Here is a 24254-nt window from a genome sequence, read left to right as displayed (position 1 = left end):
AAAGGACTCGATTCACTACTAAAGGACAAGTTGTTGTCAGGAAGCACACGATTGACTATGACAGAAGAAGGATGTCCTAAACGATGATGCCACAGGGATGTCGTAGGCTTGACAGCATGATGAACCTTGAAAGAGGACTACCTCATAGGATAAAGGCCATCTTGACATATATAGTCAACAAGAGGGGTCTTCGTGTTCAGATCCTTAACATAGAAAAAGGTAGGATAAAATTCAATAAAAACATTATTGTCCTTAGTAAACTTATGAACCGAGGCAAGATTTTTTTAGCAGATGGAACATGTAGCACATTATTGAAAGAAAAATCACGTTTGCGGGTATGAATAATGGATATACCAATATGATTAATACGCATACCTTTGCCATTAGTAGCATGAATCTGATCTTGACTAGTGGACTTGGTCTTTGTTGTGAGATTATCCAACGCACTTGTGATATGATCAGTAGAACTAGAGTCCATATATCAATTTGTATCAACTCCATAGGAGGGCATAGCTGAAGAAGCTGGCTTTTGTGTATTGGATCGTGGAGGTCTTCCTCCATTGTTATTGGGTGGAACAAACTTGCGGTTGAACCTATACCAATAATTTAAAACAGTATGACCTATACGGTCACATAATTGGCATATTAGCACTTCATCTTGATCATCAGAACTAGGAGTTGTAGCATCCTCAGCCTCCATTATGGAATCCACGTCCCTGAGCAGAACCACGACCACCAGTGCTAGAACCACAGCCGCAACCTCAGCCACGTCCACGAGCAGTGGCATTGGCATATGAATAAAAGTGCCCTCCATCGTTAGCTTGTTGAGTTAACCGAGCTTCATAGGACAGAAGTTGACCATAGAGATAGCTCAGAGATAGATTGTCCTTCACATACATGGCGGAGATAAAAGGATTATAATATGGACCAAGTCCATTGAGGATATTGCCAATCACGTCATCATCATCAGATTTCTTCCTAGCTGCAGCCAACTCATCAGCTAGGCTTTTCATCTTAGAGTAATAAGCCGAAGCGGTACTGTCCCCCTTCTTTTCTCTAGATAATTGAGCACGAAGTTGCAAGATTCGTGATTTGGATTGAGATGAAAACATATCTGCCACCGCCTTCCATACTTCAGATGCATGTTCCAGTGATGATACTTGAACCAAGATTTCCTTGGTCATAGATGAGAGGAGATAGGATAGTACTTGTTGATCCTGCGCGATCCACTTGCCGTAGGCAGGGTTCTCCACTTCTTCTGACAATTTATTGGCCTTCTCCACTCGCAACATCGGCGTTGGCATAACGTAGAACCCATCTAGGAGACCAACAAGTTGAGCATCTCGGACGGTAGGGAGGACCTGGGCTCGCCATACCAGGAAGTTTTCCCGAGTAAGCTTCTTGGACACCAGAATTGAAAAAGAAATTGAAGCCGAAGAACTCGTCGAGGCCATGGGCGTCGTCGAGAAAAAAAGGACTGCTATTTTGCAACTAGATGATTCTCTAGGAGGAGTAGGCACTTGGTACCATGTGAGATTGGTTGAGACGGCTTAGTCATAAGGCAGCCGACACATATCATTATATAGTGCCAATATATGAGGGATTGGTACAAGACCAAGGTGTACATGATCAGAACTCTAAATCAGACTAGAACACGAGTAGTAACAAAAACCAAATCTAATACATATTGCATTTCTACATAGCTAGCACGGGCGTAGTATATCTATACTATAAAGATCAAAAACAATTGAAAACCTTTGTCACTCAAATTGGGTCCAACGTACCCCTCACACCGGACCCAATTGTCAAGCCTCGAGAAGTGGGAGGGGTGCAGACCCATGAAAACCGGGAGTTAGAAAATGTTTCTGCCGTTTTGCACCATTTTCTCACCGCAATTGCGGCTTACCCGCCTGGGTACCCAGGCTTGCAGCGCCTGAAAAACTGTTGTTAGCCGATTCCCCTCGCCTCCTTCCATCGCCCCCTTTCCACATCTGCATGGTGCCGTCCTCCCGTCCTAGCTCCTCCTATCCGCGCTCGCATCCTCTCGGATCCTGTCACGCCCTGAAATTTTTGGATTTCAGGATGTGATTTGAAAGAACCATTAAACAATGATTTTCTCATGATTTTAAAAATTTTCCAACATTTATTTTCTTGACAGGAAATGTAGTATAGAAAAACAATTGAATGTTTTTTTGAAATAAATATAATGGTTATGTGTGTGTTGCATTCATGCCGATGCATCTTAGTGTTTTATGAGTGCGAAAGTTTCAAAAATGCGTTCAGATGATGCTGAGTTCTAGGCGTACGCAACTCCCAATTGATTGCCTGTGAAGTTTGAAGCCTCTGTTTCCAGGATTAAGCTGTATATCTCTGATAGACTCGTAAGTCATAATTTATATTTTTTTACGTGATATTATTGCTGTTATTCACTGATAATATCACTATATGTATAAAACTATGTCCTGGTATACATATAGGTTGCACTTGGTTTTGTTTTAAAATCACGTGTGACATATTCTCAGCGGAACGCGAGCTCGCGGAGCTGCCGGCGGGGGCTGAAGTGGAGGCGCGGGAGCTGTAGAAGTGGCAACCGTGATGCATGCTCTCGCTCTCTTGATTATCACCTTTGCTCGACGCAATTACTCGGTTGTGCGGCCAGCCCTGGATCGAGCGCCGACTGCCGCAGTCGCAAGTCCGACGTCTTCGACGGCGCCTGGCTGCTGGGGCCGCCCTGGATCGAGGGCGGTGCGTGGACTACCGCGGCCCCAAGTTTGATGGCATCTGGCTCTCCGCCTCTCCGTAGTGGAGATCCTCCGCAAATGCTCCGCCGAGCTGTGGTCGAATACATCATCTTCTCATGCGACAGCACCTGTTGAGGCATTGGTTTCCTGAGATTTAATCCTCCTCTGCCAAGGACTTCCGTTGCACCTGCGATGGCGCTGGCCTCCGTGCGTTGTGCCACTGCCCCCACTGCCCGCCCACCCGTGCCTGTGTAGGTCAACGCAGAGAAGGGGCAGCTGCTCGTGACCGTGTCTCCCTATGAGCGCGACGAGCGGGGACGAGGATGCAGCCCGGTGGAATGGTTTGGCGATGACCTGCTTGCTTGCTCTGCTCGTGGAGGAAAACAGAGAGAGGAGATTAGAGAGAAGAAACAGGTCGTGGGTGCTTGCTGATTTGGGAGTACAAATAGGAATGATTTGGTTCTTCTGGACTCAATATGAAGCCGTCATCCCCCTCACCTTCTGTTGGTGTTTTTCTTTCTAAGAAATTGCAGCTTTGTAGCATTAATTCAGTGGCAATTTGTCGTTAAAGTTTTGATGTTCCTTTGCTTGCCTGTTGAATGTTTGATTGTTCTTTAGTTACTTCATCTTTGATGAAGGGAAGAAGAGGGAGTAACTGCTTGTGGATCGGAGGTGACTCTCTTCTCTTCTGCCAAAGAAGAAATTGTTGTTAACTATATCAACAAATATTCTATTGTTTTATTTAACCTTCATTAATATTTCTGAATATTTAAAACAAAAAATTAGTCAGTTCTCAGATCATCTTTAAACAAACAATGCTCTCACATTATCCTGGACAAGCAGTTATTTTAGTTCAGCGGGAGCACTGAACCTTGTCATGAGGAAGAACAATGCATGGTTGGTTGGTGCCTCCTTCATTAGACACAAATGTGAGATTTTTCCAATTTTCGTTGATTATTGTCCAAGAATTGATGGCAGCTTTTAGTGCTACAACTCAAAGAAAATCTGATGAGACCGCCATCTGCCAGTTTGTATTGGTATCTTTTCTTTGATGGGTCACCGGATTATATTGCAAAGGAGGGCAACAGACGATTGTCGCTCAACGTCAACATACAACAAGGTTGAGAGAGGGGATTACATGAAACATAGGGTTATACGTACCTGGGAAACAATTGCTAATACCAAGAGTGCGCCACTGCAGCATTGGTTGCAAGGAGATGGTAGCGCATAGGAGCGCAGCTTCTTTTGCCGGATTACACACCTTTGCTCCTAATTGTAATAATAAAAATTTGTTGGTTGCAGCTAGAATTTGAAATTATTGGTTGTCAAAATTTTTTTATGTCACGTGCGTGTCGCACGTGCATCTATGCTAGTATATTATACGTTGTAGTGGTACGGCTGCACGCCGCCGCCAGATCCCAGAAGGATGCATCAGGAGGTGTTCAGGTTAGCTATAGTAGGTAGCATGCACCCATCCATCCATACTGTTGTGTATATGAACATACTTATATGTTCAGCTTTGGTTCACGTATCTGTGTCTTTGTCGTTCAGCTTTCTGTGTCCCAGGTTGCGTTGACTCCATCGATGTTGCGGTGTACAACCCGCGCGGTTCTGCATACGGCGCCCTTTTCATAGGATGCTGCCTCAGTTGTTGGGCTCGAAACGGCTAATTGGGTCGAGCTACTATTGGGCCAATTTTACTCTCCCAGAGTGAAGATGGTGAATTTGGTGGTCTGGTTATTACTCAGTAATTTAAGCCTCTAAAAAACACTAGACGTGTATATATACGAAATGATACGTAAATTTCAGACTGCAAACTCCTCGCGAAAAAAGTGTCACAAATAAAGGGGAGATAAAGCGTGAACAAACACATCAAAATTTTCACACACAAAGTTACGAGCTCATAGTTAGAATCCACAAAAGGTTGGCAAGGATAAGTTTCAGTTTTAATATTACTCCCTCTGTCCTAAATTGTAGGTTGTTTTAGCATTTCTATAGTGTATATTTATATAACTCAACCTACAATTTGAAATGGAGGGAGTTTATCCGAACCAGTCCTATAGTAACAAGGTCTCTGCAATTCTATTAACTGGGTCAGATTATTTACACAAACCTTTCTATCTCTTGCATATTGTTAGGCCCGCCATATCACTTTCAGGCTAACAACCAACTCCAGTCGTCGTATGACATTTCAGGGTAACAAAATTAGTTGCCCGGCCAACAACACGATTACACGATCGAGATTAGCGTAGCACTATAGCCGAGTTAGGATCAGCCAAACTTGGCTTATTTTTGGTAATACTAAATGAAGCCATACCTGAATAATCTGCAGTTGATCAGTCAGCACCGGGGCACAAGTCGCCATTATAGGTCTCGATCGAGGTACCCTTGAATGAACAGATTCAGAAATATCTAGCTGAAGCGTACAGAGCCCCCCGAAAAGGGGATCAAATTGGTCGAAGCATAAGCATTTTACATATGCTTGGAGTTGGGGAGATAGGAGTGGTCGTCGTTGCTGCATTTTGTAGAGTTGGTTACGTACAGCTTTCAGCAAGAATCTGAGTTAGTGCTTGAATCTTTAACGAACTGTGTGACAGAAACCTCTGACTGTACAAAAATTCGGCGAGAATCTGAGATACTGCTTGAATCCAATTAGTTTGCTTACAGCGAAATAGTAATCAAAATCAAACCTGTAGTGTATAGTTTAAGCCACCATCATTAGGAGCATGTGCTAGGAGCATGCTATTGGTCAATGGTCATTGCTCATCAACTGTTGATTTGATCCGGCCATTGGCTGTGTGGTGGCGCGTTATTAAATTTGGAAAGTGGTATCGAGCTTAGCGCTTAGCGGTAGCTTATGGATCCGTCCAAGGAATTACAGATTACTACAAATCTGTAGTGCATAGAAGCTTTGTATTAGTAATGAACAACGGCTTGAATTCTACAGCTCCGATCCATGCTTCTTGGTGGTGAGTCGTGACATAAAAAATGCTAACGTAAAAAAGTGGGCAAATATTACCGTCTCATTGAGATAGGTCTTCAATAGGCAGACGTTGTCATAAGCAGATCTCCAGTTGATGAAGTTCTGATCTTGGAGTAACTTGGCGGCTACGACTGATCTCCTCCTCCTTCAGAGTTGACCATTTCCAGGCACAGATAGGATTTGGCGGCACATCTGATTGATTTTTTCATATTAGGGCGTCGGCAACTGCGGCTCTTTTTTCTTATCGGAACTTTTCTTCTTCTTGCCCTCGCCCGCTTTGGACGCAGTAGCCTTCCTTCCTATCTTTGATGTCACAAGCATCTTCAGTCCCATACACTCGGGGGCTGCTTGGTGGGGAGACGGTGGCGCAAGTGTTCGAAGATCGAACAATGGCGGCGGTGCTAGGGATAATGTATGGAAGTTGGAAAGGCAAATGGCAAGGGTAAAACAGAAGTGATAACTTCCTCCGTTATTTATAATAGTGGCACGGTAAAAACTGCGCAAATAAAGGGAATTCGATTTAAAGATCCCCAGAATTCAAGACACCTGGTTGGCAATTTCCTTTATTTTGGGAGGAGATAAGATCTCTTTCTAGAGATGGTCACGTTGACTAAAGGTTGACCCTTATACCCACCAAACTAGTCGGCTAAAGGCTCAAGGGGCTGTGTGCCACGTGTCCATCGATAGAAAAAAAAATTTCTCCGGATTTTAAGGGAAAAGTAATGCAAATTACAGATTGACGGTCAGCCTGGTTCTTCAATTCAACCTAAGGCTCGGGGGCTACTCCATATGGAGTGCGAATTTTATCGCACTTACATATAAAATTCAAAATTGAAGAATATGAGATTGAGTTAAATGAGGTTTGAGCACATTCTAGCCGCATGACAATTTTTGGGTATCTTTGAAGATTCAACCAGATGAAGTACTCGAAGAGCACCAAAACTAGTCGGTAAAGACTACAAAAGTGCTCGGAACTGCTGCATTTGACTAAAAAGTACTCGGGAGGTTGTCTTACATACATCTATGGGCCCACCAGAAGGTTTGGACAGTCCTAAATATAGGGCTGGACACCAAGACGCATATGATATGGATATTATGGTGCAGGACAGCGTAGTCTACATGAAAAGATAGGAACTAGTCGAGGATTAGGAAAGCACTCGTTATAATAAGAGTAGAATTCCTTTAGTCGTATCCAACTAATATTCTGATAACCAACCGACATGTAACTCTACCCTCGGCAATATAAGGCGAAGCAGGGACCCCCTCCAAAGGAATTCAATGCAACCAACACACAGAATGTAGGGTATTACGCAATCTAGCGGCCTGAACCTATCTAAATCGTGTGTCTGCATTTACCTTCGAGTTCCTGATCTCGACGAGCCCCACTAACCAAAACATTATCTCGGTCATCCCCTCAATAGGTTGCCGGGTCTAAACACCGACAGTGGCATCGAATTTGATCTAAAAATTATGTTATTTTATGCTCATATTAATACACATTAAGATAATTTTGATCCCTAAGGATAACTCAATGCCAGATTGTGTGGAGTTGCTTGCGCAGTTCAAAATAACCTTTTTAGTGTGCTCTAGGCATAGCCTTGATTTAGACAATTTTCATGTTTATGGGTATTTTGGTTGTAACAAACTTTCACAAGCATGATTTACCCGAGCTAACTTATCTTTCTTGTTATGGAGACAGATATGTTACGTGCTTGGGCTTCTTTGAGCAATCAAATCCAGATATTCCAAAAATATAGGAAAAGAGAGACAAATACCGAACGCTAATTTCGCCCCTGCCTTTAAATACCTCAACCTCCTGCCCTCTCCTAGCAATCCATCCTGTCACACACAAGCATTCCTGGAAGACAAAGGCCAAGATCACCGGGGATCTTTCCAAGACGAGAAAAGAAACAAGGCGAGATCGATGAGCAGCGGCCAGTCGTCGCCGATGGATTCAAGCGGTGGCTCCCCATGTCCTCATGGCGACGGCGCCCGGGTGGTGAGCGCCAAGAAGCTGTGGCGCGCGATGCAAGCCGCCTACCTCGTCGTCGTCAGGAAGCACCAGCCCAAGCTCGCCGCGCTCGGCGTCCACCTGCACCACCTCCTCTCCAGCAGCAGCAGGCGCGACCGCGGCCGCAGCCTCGCCGCGGCGCGGGAGCCGCACCCGGTGCTGACGTACCTGTCGTCGTCGCTGTCGTGCCGGTCCATGGACCCGGCCGCCGCGGTGGTGCACCCGTATCCGCGCGGGCGCGGGCGCGGCCACGGCCACGGTCGCCGGCGTGCGTCGTCGTCGAGGCCCGCGGCCCCCTCCTTCTCGTGCCGGTCCATGGACCCCGCTGCCGCCGTGTGCCAGTACCAGTACCGCCCCCGCGAGGTCGAGTTCAGCTGCAAGAGCACGCCAATGCACAAGCGCCGGCGCCGCGAGCAGCGCCTCCGCCGCCAGCAGGAGCGCGCCGCCGACCAGGGACGATGCGACCACTCGTCGGAGCCGGAGTACTACCACTACCACGGCTCGGCCGCTGCGGTGACGAGGCTGTTCACGCTGATGGACGTCGAGGAGGCGGCCAAGGCAACGGAGGACCTCGCGGGGTACGACGGCGGCGGCGACCTCGACCTCGAACCGACGGTGGCGTGTCCGGCGCTGACGATGGGCCCGGCGCCGCGGCAGGTGCGGATCACGGACTCGCCTTACCTGTTGTGGGACGACGACAGCGAGGAGGGGTGGGGCGCGGTGGACAGGCGCGCCGACGAGTTCATCACGAGCTTCTACGAGCAGCTGCGCACGCAGCAGCCGCAGGGCACGCTCTACTTGACCAGATAGGTTAGGGGGTGAAGAAGCAGATCACGCGGCCTCTAGTCTTTGTGAGTAGTTCATGCATTCGTCAATGCATGGAGATAAGGGTACGTTTTATTCCTAGACGATCGGTCGATCGATCGATGTTGCGAGCTCATGAAACTTTTCCTAGCTGCTTTTTTGACAGCTTGATGTGTGAGTTGCAGTGCTTGATTTTTGTTATATTGAGGCTTGAAAAACAACACTTGCTGAAACTTGTTCGTCATTCCTTCTCAGTTCCTGTCTTGAACTACGCTATTTTCATTTTACGCGTTCGTAGTTGAGGGCTAAATCTTTGTTAAACTTCATGCGTATTTAGACGATTTCAGTGAGCTAGGGAGCTTGCTGGTAGGTGCTGTGTTGACGTATAACAACTGAACGGTTACAGTACTTGTTTCCAGTGCTGTGTGGAAGAAGATTGAGTCTGTGGTTTGCAGTCTATTTTCGCCTATAAATTTCGATGTTACAGCGGTGACATCAGGGATAGGCAAGTAGGGAGACATTCGGTGCATGCTTTGAAGCTCCTGATCTTTTCCGAATGAAAGCGTGCTTCGGGATTTTGGGTTAACTGCAACGATACGATCGATGCTGCATTCACCGAGTTGTCAACTTGTCATCGCAAAATTTGCACAGAATTTGTGTCGACTTCGGGGTAATCACGTTCATCTGGGACACATATCCTACTTACCTTATAGTAGTAGACATGATCGCGTGACGCATGCCCCTACCTACCAAGCTAGTGCTATCGTGCTGCACGCCTGCACATATCCTCGCCGATCTGGAGATCGTGCTATACATGGCCCTGTTATCAGTTATCACTTATCCACAGTCCAAAACTACTTGGTCAGATATTACCATGTGCATGGACAGGGATAGTATGGTAACTTCTCTTATGAACGCTACCTTTGGTACGTAGAAGAGAATCATCTTGTTCTATGGGCTGAATGGCCTTTAATTTCACGATCATACTATAACTGTGGCACGTGTGTTTTCGCTGTAAGGAAATCACTGTCTCGGTAGCGTGTTTTTCGGTCTGTGTAACATGCATGTCTGGTGTTTTTTCGTAAGAAGTTTATACATGGGGTTGCTGTCCCTGATTCGTGACATGTTGAAAGTTCACGGCGTAATGCCCGTGCATTATGAGTTTGCTCCTCCATGAAGACCTGAAGGGCCTGATAGCTGCTTTGAACCATATGCCTTAAGTCTCACAGCTCGAGGAGGCTGCTGGTTTTTCTCAAAAAAGTGCAGAGGTTGAGCCAACCATCTCATTTTCGGACCGCAGATGATGAACATGAACTGACAGCTCGGTAAAACTAAAAACCCCTAGCAGGTCTTTCTGCTAGGCCTATACTCTGCAGTCTCTGTTCTATGCTGTGTATCTACTGACGAAGTTTCCCCAGAAAGCAGATGCGAGTCTCCATGCCCCGAGTTCACAATCTCAGCATGTGCAGTAGCGGTCGCTGACTTCGAAGTTGCTCGCGAGTCCTCGTCCTCTTCTAGGGACCTTTCAGAATTCATTCCGAGCTTATCACCAAGCAGACGATCGCTTTTAACTCTGATGGTTCTGCCGGACCCTACAGTCTCACCTGCACAGAGCAAACGGCAACAGAGACCTTTCCAAGCCAGGGACCACAGCGGGAAGAGTAGAGCCCTCAGCTTCCTCGCCTCTCGCAATTAGTTTGAGCAAATCACTGACCATCATCCCACTGAGAGCGATCTGTCGCGGATCACTGTCGTCGCTGGTTGTCACGAAAGTTCAGGCATTACACCCGACGGAGTAGAAGTTGTAGTTTTCGTAGTATGCCGCGGCGAGAGGTCGTCGTCAGTCACTCCCGGCAGGTACCGTGATAGGCTTGCGCGGAGAAATATCACCGGCCGGAGGAAGAGGAAGAGGAAGAGAAAGAGAAAGAGAAAGAGAAAGAGGAGAGGCGGCCGCCGGACACGGATCGGAGCTTGGCGGCGACGGAACCGCAGCAGCAGGCGTGTGGGAGTAGGATGCCACACTGCGTCGCGCGGCGAGATTTGACGGCCGGCGCGCGACCGAATTTATTTCACAGCGCGGGGGTGCTAGCTCCACGAATTCCTCCGGCGCGATTGCTTTCTCACCGCGCGATGATGCGGACTCGGGGGCAGCCGGGCAGGGGCGGCCGGCGCGCGCGTCGGGTTCACCGTTTGCTTGCAGGAGCTGGACGGGAATTGATGAGCGGAAAGGGATCGGCACGACGGGGGATGGAGAGGCTAGCCAGCGCGCGCGGAGCGATCAAGCGAGCGGCGGCCGGGTCGGGGGCGGGAGCGCGACCGGAAGGGCCGGCGGGCGGCGGCCCCGTGGCTGTCGCGCGCGTCGCGGTCACGGGCGCGGGGCTCGGCCACAGGCGCCGTAGCGCGGTTTCAGTTGGGAGGCGAAAAGCGAACCGTGAGAAGCGTGCTCCGGCTTGGGTTAGGCGCCGTACGGACGGTATGGGGTTGGTGCGATGATTGGGGGGATCCGAAACGTGATCTCAAGTTCTCAACCATTGATTGGACCAAACCATCTGATGAGGTGAGTGATGTCGATGACGACGATCGATTCGAGAGACGGCAAAGCGTAGAGTGCAGCGCGGTCCAGTGATATTTCTTTCTTCTCGCTCACAAGTTTGCCCGATCACTAAAGAAAAACACTAAAGTGGCGCAGGTGAGGTCGAGAGCCCCTTGGCCCCTTGCCTCCTGTGGTGTTTCTCACGTCACGTGGAATGGGCCTTTTATTATCGTGCGGACGCTGCAAGACTGCGTCCTTTTGGATTTGGATACTGTTTCCGAATTCAAAGGCTATTTCTTTAATAATGTAAAGAGTTCAGGCTTCATCTCTTTAACAAAAGAAAATCGCTCCACATATTATTACGCTATCAATGCTATCACCGTATAAGGTTTAAATACAACATCCAGAATATCAAAAACTAATTCGTAAACTAAACGTCCATCCATGAGAAGAAAAAAAACGAAAAGCCAATGTCTCCAGTGATTGTCATGATCTCCTTTATCTCATCATTGTGTTGCAACAGCGCCCACTGTCGAAGCCAATGCGTTCCCTGAAAAGAACCTGCATAAAAATTTTGGTTGGTATTTATAAAAATAACATCATTTTTTTGAGCCAAATTGCCCAACACAAAGCTGCCGCCCCTGTCAAATGCTATTCATGTGGTCTTGGATTGGATGGCATGTCGTGCTGGTACAATGTCTTTTTTCTTTCGTGGTTGGTCTAGAAACACTGATGGTGAGTTCTTCAAGATGGTGGTGCTGTGCAACACAGATTACTTTACAGTAACCAGTCTTCTTCGACAAACAGCATCCCCTACGCTTACATCTTTTCCGTGTTCCTGAGATGGTGACGGTAGTCATCCACAGTTCCAGACAGAAACAGAGGCCGCACTCGCTTACTCCGGTCAGTCAGAATCAGACCGGTAGCTTGCGCACGCGCCGCGAGACCAGTGGCTACGGCTGCCTACCTAGTATCCGCCCCAATGCCCCCATCGAACGAATGCGCCAGGTACCCTCCCCATGCGCCCGTCCTTCACGCGTCACGCGCCCGCCGTGAACGGCTCGATGGAGGCGGCGACTTTCCGCTTCGTCTCGCTCCTCGCGTCCTGCCTCCTCGGTCTCTTGCTCTCTCGAGTCACCCTCGCCCTCACGACCATCGTATCTGTTTGATCATGTGTCAGGGGTCACAGTGTTGTAACTGTAGCATATTTCTTGATGAGCTCATGTTGTGCAGCGTCCATGGCGTTGGCGCTTTGGTACTACGGCCCCGTGGAGCTGGCCGTCGGACCGGGGTGCTCGCGGCTCGTGCAGGCCAGCTCGGTCTTCGTGCAGGGCTTCAAGGTGAGCAGAGTATACTGTCTACGGCTCATGCTCCAAGAGGCAGCTAAACACTGAATTTCTGCATTTTCTGAAGAATTCTGAAGGCATCAAGTGTTCAGCGCGTTTGCATTTTGCAGGTCAGTTGTTTGAAGGCAGAGTCACAAGGGAACGATGGTGGGCTGGTGCTCTACGGGCTGGCCGGAGCTCCGCCGCTGGACGTGCCCGCCGAGTGGTCGGAGGCTCGCCGCGTCGTCGTGCCTGCCAACTCTCACAAGGTAATGCCACTAGTACGTGCTTATCGCGCCGGTTACTGTCAGTGTCAGGCAGTGTGTCTATCAGACTGTCAGCTGAGTTCTAGACTTCAGGTTGTTTCCTTGTATCGTGCAGGAATGGGCATATTTCCTCAACAAGGGAGCCCAAATTGAAGCTGCTTACAGCGTCAAGTCTGAGACTGACGCGCCTTATCCACTATGCATCACCATTGCACAAGGTAAGGTACCTTCAGGCTTCAGGTATAACAAAACGAGGGATATATCTAAAGGGGGTGTTTGGGAACACCCTATTAAAGTTTAACACCTGTCACATCGAATGTTTGGATACTAATTAGGAGTACTAAACATAAGCTAATTACAAAACTAATTGCATAGATAGAGTATAATTCGCGAGACGAATCTATTAAGCCTAATTAGTCCATGATTTGACAATATGGTGCTACAGTAACCATTTGCTAATGATGGATTAATTAGGCTTAATAGATTCGTCTCGCGAATTAGCACAAGGTTCTGCAATTAATTTTATAATTAGCTCATGTTTAGTTCTCCTAATTAGCATCCGAACATCCGATATGACACTGTTAAAGTTTAGCACCTCGTATCCAAACAGCCCCTAATAGATTGACATTTAGGTCCATTTGAAGTTCATCTATCGCAACTGCAAAGATGTGATAGCATGCATCACGCCATCACTTGCTGATAAATTAGTACTCCTACGTAAGATAGCCAACAATAGTCCGTAGGGTAAATCCAGCTAATCCAATATATTACTGCGTTTGGTGCCATTATCTTTTCCTTTCAATATCTAGGTAAGGAAAGGTTTATGCAGTGGACCGAAATCCCATCAGCGCAGAGCAACACACTGTCTTGGGACTCGGTGCAGGGTAAGCACTGTCAAAGTCATAACGACCAACAACTGCTTCAGTGACGTACTAACATTCCGTATCAATGATTTTAGATTGCATAACCACAGAAAATGGAACAATCGAACAGAAAATTGACCTCACTTCCGAGTACTACATTGCCGTCCACAACTTAAACGACCATCAGGACGCAACGGTGAGTGAACTAGTCATCATTAGGTGGAAGCCTGCTGGAGTTCGTACATGATGTGCAACAGCATTGGCTTTTCCTCTGAAGGTCTCTAATCGCCTTATCGGCAGGTGCAGCTGAACATCACAATCAGGACCATGTTCTACAACACCACTGGAGCAGATTACAGGTGCTCGCCGGGCCACGATCTCTGCACCTACAGATTACCATTTCTAGGACAAAATGTCGCCGTCCTGTCGTCCGGCCTGAAAGAGGTAATCGCACATTCTTGTAATCTTCAGGTTCTTTCATGCTTATCCATTCCACTATGGACCCGAATTCCATGCCCCACTTGAGTTGCACGCACTCATCTCTGACGCACAACCTTTTCTCCAGGGACTGAATTCTGACGCACAGCATGTAGAACTGTCATACGAACCTCGCTGGATAGTGTACATCGTCGGATCAGGTAGTACTGGCCCAGACACCTGCAACATTTTGCAAAACCAATGTTCACACGGCCCACGATTCGGCCAGCTGAATCCATGTCCCGCGCCTTCGCAGCTATCTTGGCCATCGTGCTGCTGCTCCTGCACGAGATACTGGACATGCTGTTCGGCCCCTGCACCGGAGGCCGCCGCGGCGCGGACCGGAGGAGGACGCCGCTGCTGTCGGGGAGCAACGAGGACGACGGCGCGAGCCTGGGCTCGTCCTACGACTCCGTCTCTCACGACGGCAGCGACGGCGCGGAGGAGAGGGGCGAGGGCGGCTGCGTGCTCTGCTGCGACGCCCCCAAGGACTGCTTCTTCCTCCCGTGCGGCCACTCCGCCACCTGCTACGCGTGCGGTGCCAGGTAAAGCTTCTCGGACTTTCGAAGCGCGCAGATGCTGTGATCAAAGAGGAGTGATTAAACGGGGCGAAAGCAATGTCGTTGCAGGATCCTGGAGGGAGATGGCGGCTGCCCGATCTGCCGGAGGAAGATGAAGAAAGTGAAGAGGATCTACGCTGTCTGACCGACCGAACTGCTGTGCAGTAAAAACCAAAAGTAAAAAAACTAACAGCGCCCACCGTGGGGCTCGAACCCACGACCACAAGGTTAAGAGCCTTGCGCTCTACCGACTGAGCTAGACGGGCTTGGATGCTTTCAAAATTTGTAGAATTTACTTAAAATTAAATGGTAATAACTTTGATTAAGACATACGATGAACATTTCCTTTCAGTCACTAAACTGTATTATGTTGCACGTTAAATAATAAATATGTGGTGTATGGTGATACTAAGCCACCTACCTTGCCTAGGCTAAATTTGCATGTGGGATGCTACCACTAGCATTTGTATGTAAGACCGCATGATGTGACAAAAACATGTCAAAGCAACCAAATAACAAGCACGCCTGTTATACAACAAACTGTAATTTTAGCTGCAAATAAAGAGGCTTTTCATTAAATGTAGAAATATATGGGTTTTCCAGATTACGGCCAACGTAAAAAAGGTGGAAACTGAAAAGAAACCAATGTTATTTACAATTCTGCTATATAGCATATGTTTGGAAAAGTTGCATCAAGCGGGGATAGCTCAGTTGGGAGAGCGTCAGACTGAAGATCTGAAGGTCGCGTGTTCGATCCACGCTCACCGCACTCGCAGATTTCTCATTTTTTGGGCAGGACAAGTTTGCAATCTAATGGGACTGCCAAATTCCTTAGCAGAACATACTAGAAGAAAGTCGCAGCTCTCACTCCTGAACGGCTAGGGGCTGTTTGGATACGAGGTGCTAAACTTTAACAGTGTCACATCGGATGTTCGGATGCTAATTAGAAGGACTAAACATGAGCTAATTATAAAACTAATTGCAGAACCTTGTGCTAATTCGCGAGACGAATCTATTAAGCCTAATTAATCCATCATTAGCAAATGGTTACTGTAGCACCACATTATCAAATCATGGACTAATTAGGCTTAATAGATTCGTCTCGCGAATTATACTCCATCTGTGCAATTAGTTTTGTAATTAGCTTATGTTTACTACTCCTAATTAGCATCCAAACATCCGATGTGACAGGTGTTAAACTTTAATAGGGTGTTCCCAAACACCCCCTAAATGTGATGGTGCTTGGTAAGCAGAATATACATGGGAAAAGCTCAATGCTTTCAGGCTCAGAGTTGGACATTTCCAGCCTACAAATTGGTGATACACTAGTGCATCGATATACAACTCCAGAGGCGCACCCACCACTCCAAATGGTCCACAAGTCAGAATGTTTCACACGCAAAGCACCCACCTCTCCAAATGCTCACAAGTCAGAATGTTTCACACGCAATAGAGCATTGCTTGGTGTTTGATCCGCATAAGCAAAAGGTCAAACATGGCCTCAAATCTTCTGCCAGCGGAATGCCTCACTTCCCCCCATCTCTACAGTTACAATCATATATGGGCCCTACAGCTACCCCAGGGATTCACATGAATTACAATGGATATCAAACGAGCAACACGATCGTGCATTCATGCTTCACTACTGCCATCTTTTAGAGCCCCTGGCTGAAGCTCCTGTCAACTGGCTCGATGGAGCTTTTGTATTACCTATACAATTAATACAAGTCTTATTAGAACAGTAACAGTAGCATATCATGGTAAAGAAGTTGTACGCCTGATTGGCTTAGAAAGTTAGTAGAATACATACTCGGAGTTTTCAAAACAGCATCCTTTAGCTTTGATCTAGACGACTGCCCATTTTTCGTGAGAGTGAATCTGGTTATCCTTGATGGGGCTCTGTGCCTGCAAAATTTTTTTTAACATATCAGATAAGCTATCATTATTTGATATTATTGTTATGATATGATCAATATATTTTTTTAAAAAAAGATAGAAATAACAAGCTATTTTGCTAGAAATGATCAAGTAAGTCAAGATGACTTACAGCCGTTCCGCTGTCATCTCAGCAGCTTTCTCTGGATTGGAATTCTCGGTTTCACCTGCTGGTAAACCATCATCAGATGCATTGTCCTCATATTCTGCTTCATCTAAGCCCATAGGTGCAATGTTGGTTGAATCTCCATTCGCCTCAGCATAACTCTGAGGATCTGATAGAACTCTGTCACTAAACTTGAGCATCCGTTCGCCAGATAATAGTTGGCTAGGTTGGTTTACTGTGTTCTTTGTCAAACCAGCCCCATTTCTATCAAACGATAAATTTGGGGATTTTACTTTGTCTTTGTTGAGTTGGAGCTGCTCGATTTCCATATCTTTGCGTGAAATTGTGTCTTTCAAAGACGCAACCTGGATAAAATATGAAAAATGCTTACTTTCAACCTGGGATAATCTTAGAAAAAGATGGAGGTATCACAAGCAGAATGTAATACAAAATGTCACATCATTACAAGCATACAAAAACACAACTTTCATGCAACAGCTCTACCAATTTGGAGGTTGTAATCGGCACTAAGAAGGTTCAGTCCTGATATTTTCCCTTTTAAGTTCCACTTTATGATTGACCCAAAAGTATATCTGTAGCACTGTGAATGTTCTGAACCGTGACTGGTTTGTCTGTTTGTGGTAATACATAAGCAGTATGGAACAAAAACTAGAAAAAGAACTAAAGAAAATTCAGCTAGCAAGAGCTTGCAAAGAACCTACTACGGTTTCACAAAAAGACCAGTAGCGCAGTACTAACATCGGCATGATCATGCGAAGATTAATCAAAACCAGCTCATGCATGTCATATCTTTAACTAGCTAATGCAATCACGACATCCACTTGAGCTTTGAAGTTGATTCGAAAGTTGGGAAAGAACAGATCATAGCATGCAAAACATGCTTTGGAAGTGGAACTCTGGTAGTAAGTACTAACACAGCATTCATATAAAGGCTTGCCTTTTCTTCAGCATGCTATTTTTCTAAAACTAAAATAGCTTAGCTGCGAAACTGCGTCAAGCAAACTAACATAACATTCAGATGCATTCAAAAAAAACATTCAGATAAAAGCTTGCCTTTCTTTTCTGCATACTGATTTTCCAAAGCTAAAATTGCTCAGAAAGCAAACAAACTCCAGCGAGTGACAAGTCAAACAGAAGTTGAAGTATAATAACCTGTTCCAATAGCTCTTTTATATCCTTTCCCTCCTTGTTGCTTCTCGCAGCACCTAATTCTACTCCAGACACCCTTTCAGCAAACTTTAAAGTGCTTATAGTTTCTGAATATGACTCAACATCAGGATTTATTTGAACAAACATTAGCGTCTTTGCTTGTCCACCTGCAAGAATAAAAGATGTTCAGAAACACTTACAAGATTCACATAAACCTATTTCAACATCTATGATTTATTACTAGTAAGTAAATACTGCCCTAAGAAAAGTAAATATTGGTTACCTAGAGAACTTTGAAGAACTTGTGTTAGCTTGCTGTTTCTATATGGCACATGGGTACTTTTCTGTGCCAAAGCAAAAATCACATCACCTAAAGCAGAGAGTGACTTGTTAATGTATTGAGCTTCTTTTAATCTATCCCCAGTTACTTCAGACTTCTCCACCCTCTCACTCCCGGCAAGATCAATTAGATGTAGACAGCCCCTAGAGGTGGACCCATTCTTCAAATCCAGCCCTCGAACATGTACAGTTAGAATACTGCAAAGAAAATTTCAAATAGGCTGTAATCCTTAAGTGCAGGTCGAGAAACCTTTAGTTATTCGTTCGACTAACCTGTGTGACCGACTACTACGTTCATTTAGAGCTGTTGAACCAACTGCTCTATTTGCTTGCCCAATTTCCATCAAGTCTAACACATCCGATGTCGACTTAACTGGGTGCAAGCTTGCATCCGGGACAACAAGCCCATTCGGTTGAGAAGTGCTCCAAATCCCAAGTGTTTCTTTATGTCAAGAAAAACACTATTCTGGGTGCAAGAATGCCATCAAAAGTTCATACATGTCTATGATTGACAATTGTAATGCAGAAAAATGTCATAGTGATAATTCAAAAAGGATATCTTCTCTGTGCAATATCATTTGATAGAAGATCGCGAACTTGTTCATTGTATATCTCAACCATCTGTACTCCCACCTCATACGAGAAGGCATTTATCCTACTTAGTGAAATATCAAATAAATCATTTAAAGCACGATAATTGACACCCCAGTCTTGCTTTGATGTGCTAGGCCCACTCTAAAGAATAACAACAAGAAAAACAGAGATTACATCAGTAACATCACCCTTGTAGTAATAGACAATATTTGATTATGATTGAGGCAATAGTACCATAGTGTAAGTTTTGCCAGAACCAGTCTGGCCATATGCAAAAATACAAACGTTGAATCCATCAAGAACTGATCGAATCAGTGGTTGTATGTCAGAGAAAACCTCAGCTGTGAAATTATAGACAATAATCAGCCTACAAGACTATCGATGTGACAATTTTCCCCTAACGCGCAGGAAATAATCAACTAATTCCAAATTTGAGGAAAAAAAATATACCTTGGGTAGCAGATGGACTAAACACTTTGTTAAACTTGAACATTCTATGCCCATCCTTTCCTTGCTTAAGTGGATTTGAAATAAGCATCTCACCATTTTCCCCCATATAGTCAATTGTGGTAGATTTTTTATCTTGACCAGGAAGAAATGGTCTAACACGACAATATACTCTTATATTACCTGAAAGAAATGATAAGATTGAGCCATTATTATCACATCTGTACCTAGGGTTTAAGGTAACAAAGAACGTTTGAAAACCAAAATACCTTTTAGTTCTTGCACTTCGTTAAACAACTTTTGGTTCTCTGCCAGAACTTTGTGATAATTTTCGGCAGCATCAACCAAACATTTTAACCCAGATCCTACACAGATTTTAGCAGCAAAAGAACAAAGATATTAGACATCAAGTTTGCAATAAACTTTTGTACAGCAGAAAACAATAGATACATACCTAAGTTGGACATCTCATCTCTCCACTTCATTTGAAGCGCATACATATCATTTTTAATTGTTCGTGATGATATCCTTATGTCCTACAATTTTAAGATGATAGCATGTAAAGAAAATAAAAGGGACAAAAATGGATTAGTAACAACTAAAGAAAAGCAAACCTTGACATATAATTGTTGATTATCCATGTAACTCTGAAAAATGTTCTCTTTCTTATCCCACAACTGTGATTTTAGCTTGGAAGCAGCCTCAACTTCTTCAATTTTCTTATTTGATTGTAGTAAAAGATACTCAACTTCTTTAACTTTGGTGGTTAACTGTTCCTCCATTTGCTTTGCCTTTCTTTCGATTTTCTCAAGCTGTTCCTCATGCATCCTATTCATGGCTTCCATATCTTTCTTCAGGCTTTGTATAATATTTTCAGAATGTTCTTTCTCTTTCACTAATCGGTGAACATCTTGCTCACTGAGTTTTCTTCTCTCTTCAATTTTTGACTTTTCATCCTGAAAGATGAGAAAAGATATACTAATATGTCAAATCATATTCATATGTGCTACCACAATTTCCTCTACAAATATAAGTGGTAAAACAGTGATGTTTACTGAGTCATGCTTTCTATGACACTAGGTATTTTGTATTTAACGGTTCAAAGATATAACATCTTTATATTATTACGTTTGCAACCATAAATTCTACTAACAGAGTAACAGTATAAGTGGTAAAGCAGTGATGTTTATTGACATGACGAACAAAGAGAAAGATTTCAAAACTATAGGAAGTTATAATCTATTGGATGAGGATCAAACCTTGAGTATCTGAAGTCTGTTTGTTGCCATCTGATGAGAAAAAACACATATTCAATATTAAAAGATGAAAAAGCTTTCAAACAGTCATAATGTTGCCTTCTAATCAGGGAAATGACCATTACCTGATTTTCTTCATTTGTTCCCTTTACCAACATTTCAAGTGCTTTAATTTTTGAACAGTATTTCTCTTCTCTTGTCTTGATGATAATATTTTGCTGCGGAAAAGGATATCTAATTCAGGATTAAAAATTGTGTAACCAAATGGAAAACGCATGTTGTAGGCAGATTTTCTTACACTTCTTATATGCTCTGCTTGAATACAGAGACGGCGCTCAATCTCTTGAACGACCTTCCTCAGTAAGTAAACTACACGCTGAGATGAGGAGGTTAAAGTAATGCATTGTTGTAAATAATCATCAATGAAAAGGGAGTGATGTAGTTAAGAAAACACACATACATGTGGTATTTCTCCCTTTTTCCTTTCTATGCTTTCATCCAAAATTCCATTAACAACACTAATGAGTGACTGTGTCGGTGCATTCTGTGAGAAGATTACAACTGTTAAGACAGGGATACCAAATATCAGGGTAGCATAATTCAACGACTTTGGGCAGTATCCTTGAAGAACTTACATCTAAGCTACTAGAGTGCATCATCTCTGAAATCTTGGAAGCAGGAAGATCAGAATAGGATCCGCGTTTTAATTGGAAAACTTCACGAAACTTTTGTCCTGCGGGATATACAACAATCCACAGTAGATTAAATGCATATAGAAACAGCAGCCCATCATAATGGATGACACTCGATACAGAGTGCAAAACGTAATATTGTGGATGTGAAGCTTGGAAATGATAGTTGAGGTTTGCAAGTTTGTATAAACAATATAACTATCTATCCGGATCTGAATATTTATTTTCTATATAATTCTAGAAAACTGTGTGTGAAGTAACAATAACTGAATACCAGAAAAGACAGAAGTTTTCTGATGGGCCTTGGGTTCTGGAACACCATTTCTCCTGTCCTCTCCAGGGGATCTTTTCCCTAGTGCTGCACCAGGAACCTGAGGCTTGTCCATTTCCGAAACTCCCCATTGTTTCCTCGAAGGAGTTTTGGCAACATCTTGTGGACTATCATCACCTAATCTAGGGTCGACACTGTCCCTCAAAACCAAGAGACATTCCACTACTGAAGACATTGATCCCTGTAATCATCAAGTCTATGAGTTAACAGAATGTAGCAACCAGAGGTATGAAAAATAGTACATTACATCTTAAATATACAGATACAAGAACTGGAATTTTAGTCCAAGTTCCCGTTATTCATGAGCCTCAGCAACTTAAAAAAAAATATTGGAATACAATAACATGTTACAGGGTAGTACAACTATGTTGTGACGTCTAAAGCTAAAGCCATATCTGTAGGCTTGCTTCTTGGAAGCAATCAACAAAATACAAAAACTAACACAATATCTTTTATTGTGGGACCAGATCTACAAGTTATAACTCTAGTTCAATCATAGCTACAAATTGCGATAATATCAAGAGGGTATCTATCACCACGAATAATACAAAGAAATAGCCTCTAGAAATACATTGTAGTCTTTTATTTGTTTGTGATCACAGATGAGTAGATGACCCGCGAAGTGGCTTATGTCCAAACTATAAAAAAAATGTCCGATAATGCTAAGTACCCTACTATGAAATAATGTACCAAAAACAGCATCCATGTAATAGGAAGTGGGCTTCAACAATTATGGAAATTCAGAGTTCTGGCAAGAATACCAACTTTTTTTTTTGGTGACAATGGAACGCTTACCTCATCAAGTTCTTTCACACTGAAACCTGGCAACCCCATATCAGCAACCACTGAGAGGAACTTCTTCACATTGCCTGACCTCTGATCCAGTGATGCATAACCTCCCCATGACCCCTTAAAGAAAGAATCCCGCACTCAAAGCAAAAACATCAGCATCTCTGCAGGGCGATGAGAATGAAAGCAAAACATATTATTCGGGAACAAAGGCTCACCTCAAGAACACCGGGGATGAGTGTGTTCGCAATACGACACAGGACCTCACCATCACCGAGCAGCTCTCTCAGCTCTTCATCGGATGCATCCGATGGCAAACTCAATTCTGGGACCAAGGCATTGAGCCATCTTACCAACTCGGCACGCCGATTAGCTACAAGGATTTTACAGCAGCGTGTGATATAATTACGTTGCAAATGAGGGAGGAAACAAAAACTCCAAGTTCAACAGCTCGAAACTAAAATCTCAGAGCAAACAGCAGCGTAACCGCGACGAACGCACACACTAGTGCCACTTCAGTAAATATATTAGTGAAAAAAAAATCAAACATCGAGATCCAAGGAACGAGGCCACCGAGCTAAAATTCAGCTCAACATGCAGTAAACAAGAGCTTTAAAATCCAGCCGGCTTCCCATAGCTGACCAATTACTAACACAATCGCCCCCAAAATCACGAGAAGACTCTCCCTAACCCAAACATTGAGCTCCAAGCCCAGAATTCAACAACCCAAGCACATCCAGATCAGCAGCCGGCTCACCTGCGTGGATCCCGTCGACCTCGCCGTCCACGCTCCCCATTCCTCGCCGCCCGCGCCGGCGCGCGGAGGCCCCGGCCCAGATCGAGCCCGCCGCCGACGAGATTGCGCGGATTCGAGCTCGGCTCCGGCCGAATCAGGCAATGCGACGCGGGGGGGTTTTGCCTCCGCCTCCTCCTCCGCCACGGGTGCCGGGCTGCGCCTTGGCCTCCGTGCGTGCGTGAGCTCTCTGTTTCGTTTCGGAATGGTTTGTTGTTTTTCTCGCGAAGGTCGGGGGTTTTCGAATTGTTTTTTCTGCGTCGCGTGTTGAATTGCGGGATTGCCTCTCGCTCTTCCTGAACTCGCGCACCCCTCGCCGTTACCGTTAGTTTGCGAGGCTGACGAGAGTGATACTCCTCGAAGAGTTTTCCTGATACTCTATTGTTCACGGATTTAATTTAGTTTTCTTGGGTTTGCAAGAGAAATAGAATAGAACCTGAGCCTAATCTGCGCCCACCAAAATAAATCCATGAGTGGTATTCTTCAACAAACAGGTTTGAGTTCCAAATCGGCATGCCATCGAGTGAAATCATTGTTACCATGATGTGAATGCTTTTGAGATGATTACTACAATGATGATGTGGTATTCTGTTGTCATTCTCCTTTCATTGGCGATGAATGTCCACATATTTAAAAAAAATTTATAGGATGAGTCATTGCAAGTCGTGAGAACACGTATCGATAGATTTTGATGTGTTCTCAAGTAGTAAGGTTGGGTTTAAAACCGAGCAACATTGATGTGCTATATGCTAAAATTATACAAATTCACTACATCATACATAAGTATTTTAGAGCTCTAGCATATGAAATTAATTTTTATCCGGTGATATTTTAGGGTTTAGGTTTCAGGATAGGGTTTCATAGAACCCGATGAGACTAAGAGAAATCGAGAAAACATAGAATAATAATTAATTTTTGGTGGTGGCGATGATCACAAAAGGATGAGATGGTTGTGACACCGCCAGCCACGAGAGTCAAGGACGACTCGTTGGCAAGATGAAGGCATCATAAGGATACTATAATGAAACTGAGTTAGAGTGGTAGTGGATGGTGACAACAAATATGGTGGTATAATGTTGGAGCAAAGTCGGAGATAATAGATTAGATAGTTCAAGTAGATAAAGGAAATGCAAAGAGCAGAGGTAAGATAACTAAGGGTATATTTTGATAGAGTGGATGTGAGTGCTCTACCTTGCTGATTTTCTCCAAGAGAGGGGGTTAGAAGATTTATGAATTTAA

The 24254-nt window shown here is 44.7% G+C and overlaps 3 protein-coding genes and 2 non-coding genes across 6 annotated transcripts; 3 read left to right on the top strand and 2 right to left on the bottom strand.

Moving 5' to 3' along the window:
- Positions 1–7532: 7532 nt before the first annotated feature.
- On the top strand, positions 7533–8793 carry LOC101771447. The gene has a single exon (XM_004961409.2). It carries the CDS (start codon positions 7649–7651, stop codon positions 8543–8545), a length of 897 nt encoding a protein of 298 aa, XP_004961466.1. The 5' UTR covers positions 7533–7648; the 3' UTR covers positions 8546–8793.
- A 3215-nt stretch (positions 8794–12008) lies between these two features.
- LOC101757949 lies at positions 12009–15078 on the top strand. 2 transcript variants are annotated; one of them, XM_022825471.1, is made up of 10 exons: positions 12009–12188; positions 12306–12412; positions 12529–12666; positions 12779–12881; positions 13473–13547; positions 13622–13722; positions 13833–13970; positions 14092–14164; positions 14260–14548; positions 14633–15078. In XM_022825471.1, exons 1-10 carry the CDS (start codon positions 12092–12094, stop codon positions 14706–14708), a joined length of 1197 nt encoding a protein of 398 aa, XP_022681206.1. In that variant the 5' UTR covers positions 12009–12091; the 3' UTR covers positions 14709–15078. The 2 variants fall into 2 exon arrangements, with proteins under 2 accessions (XP_022681206.1, XP_004963647.2); XM_004963590.2 differs by having other exon boundaries at positions 12012–12188; positions 13827–13970.
- On the bottom strand, positions 14757–14829 carry TRNAK-CUU. The gene has a single exon. It is a non-coding gene; the product is annotated as a tRNA-Lys (tRNA).
- Positions 15079–15259: 181 nt separating the features above from the next.
- Positions 15260–15332, top strand: TRNAF-GAA. The gene has a single exon. It is a non-coding gene; the product is annotated as a tRNA-Phe (tRNA).
- A 488-nt stretch (positions 15333–15820) lies between these two features.
- On the bottom strand, positions 15821–23293 carry LOC101771053 (kinesin-like protein KIN-14K). Its single transcript, XM_004961408.3, has 21 exons — positions 22980–23293; positions 22441–22595; positions 22229–22342; positions 21377–21614; positions 21046–21143; positions 20871–20954; positions 20709–20786; positions 20536–20628; positions 20414–20443; positions 19769–20110; positions 19609–19690; positions 19424–19519; positions 19158–19337; positions 18942–19048; positions 18673–18848; positions 18387–18551; positions 18058–18311; positions 17778–17941; positions 16611–16969; positions 16374–16468; positions 15821–16273 (listed from the first exon to the last, which is right to left on the bottom strand). The coding sequence occupies exons 1-21, from the start codon at positions 23017–23019 to the stop codon at positions 16206–16208; spliced, it is 3018 nt and encodes a 1005-aa protein (XP_004961465.1). The 5' UTR covers positions 23020–23293; the 3' UTR covers positions 15821–16205.
- Positions 23294–24254: the final 961 nt, after the last annotated feature.

This window comes from Setaria italica, chromosome III, assembly GCF_000263155.2.
Source record: "Setaria italica strain Yugu1 chromosome III, Setaria_italica_v2.0, whole genome shotgun sequence".
NCBI lineage: Eukaryota > Viridiplantae > Streptophyta > Magnoliopsida > Poales > Poaceae > Setaria > Setaria italica.
Note: the sequence above shows the minus strand (reverse complement) of the source record. Positions and strands in the feature narration are given on the sequence as shown.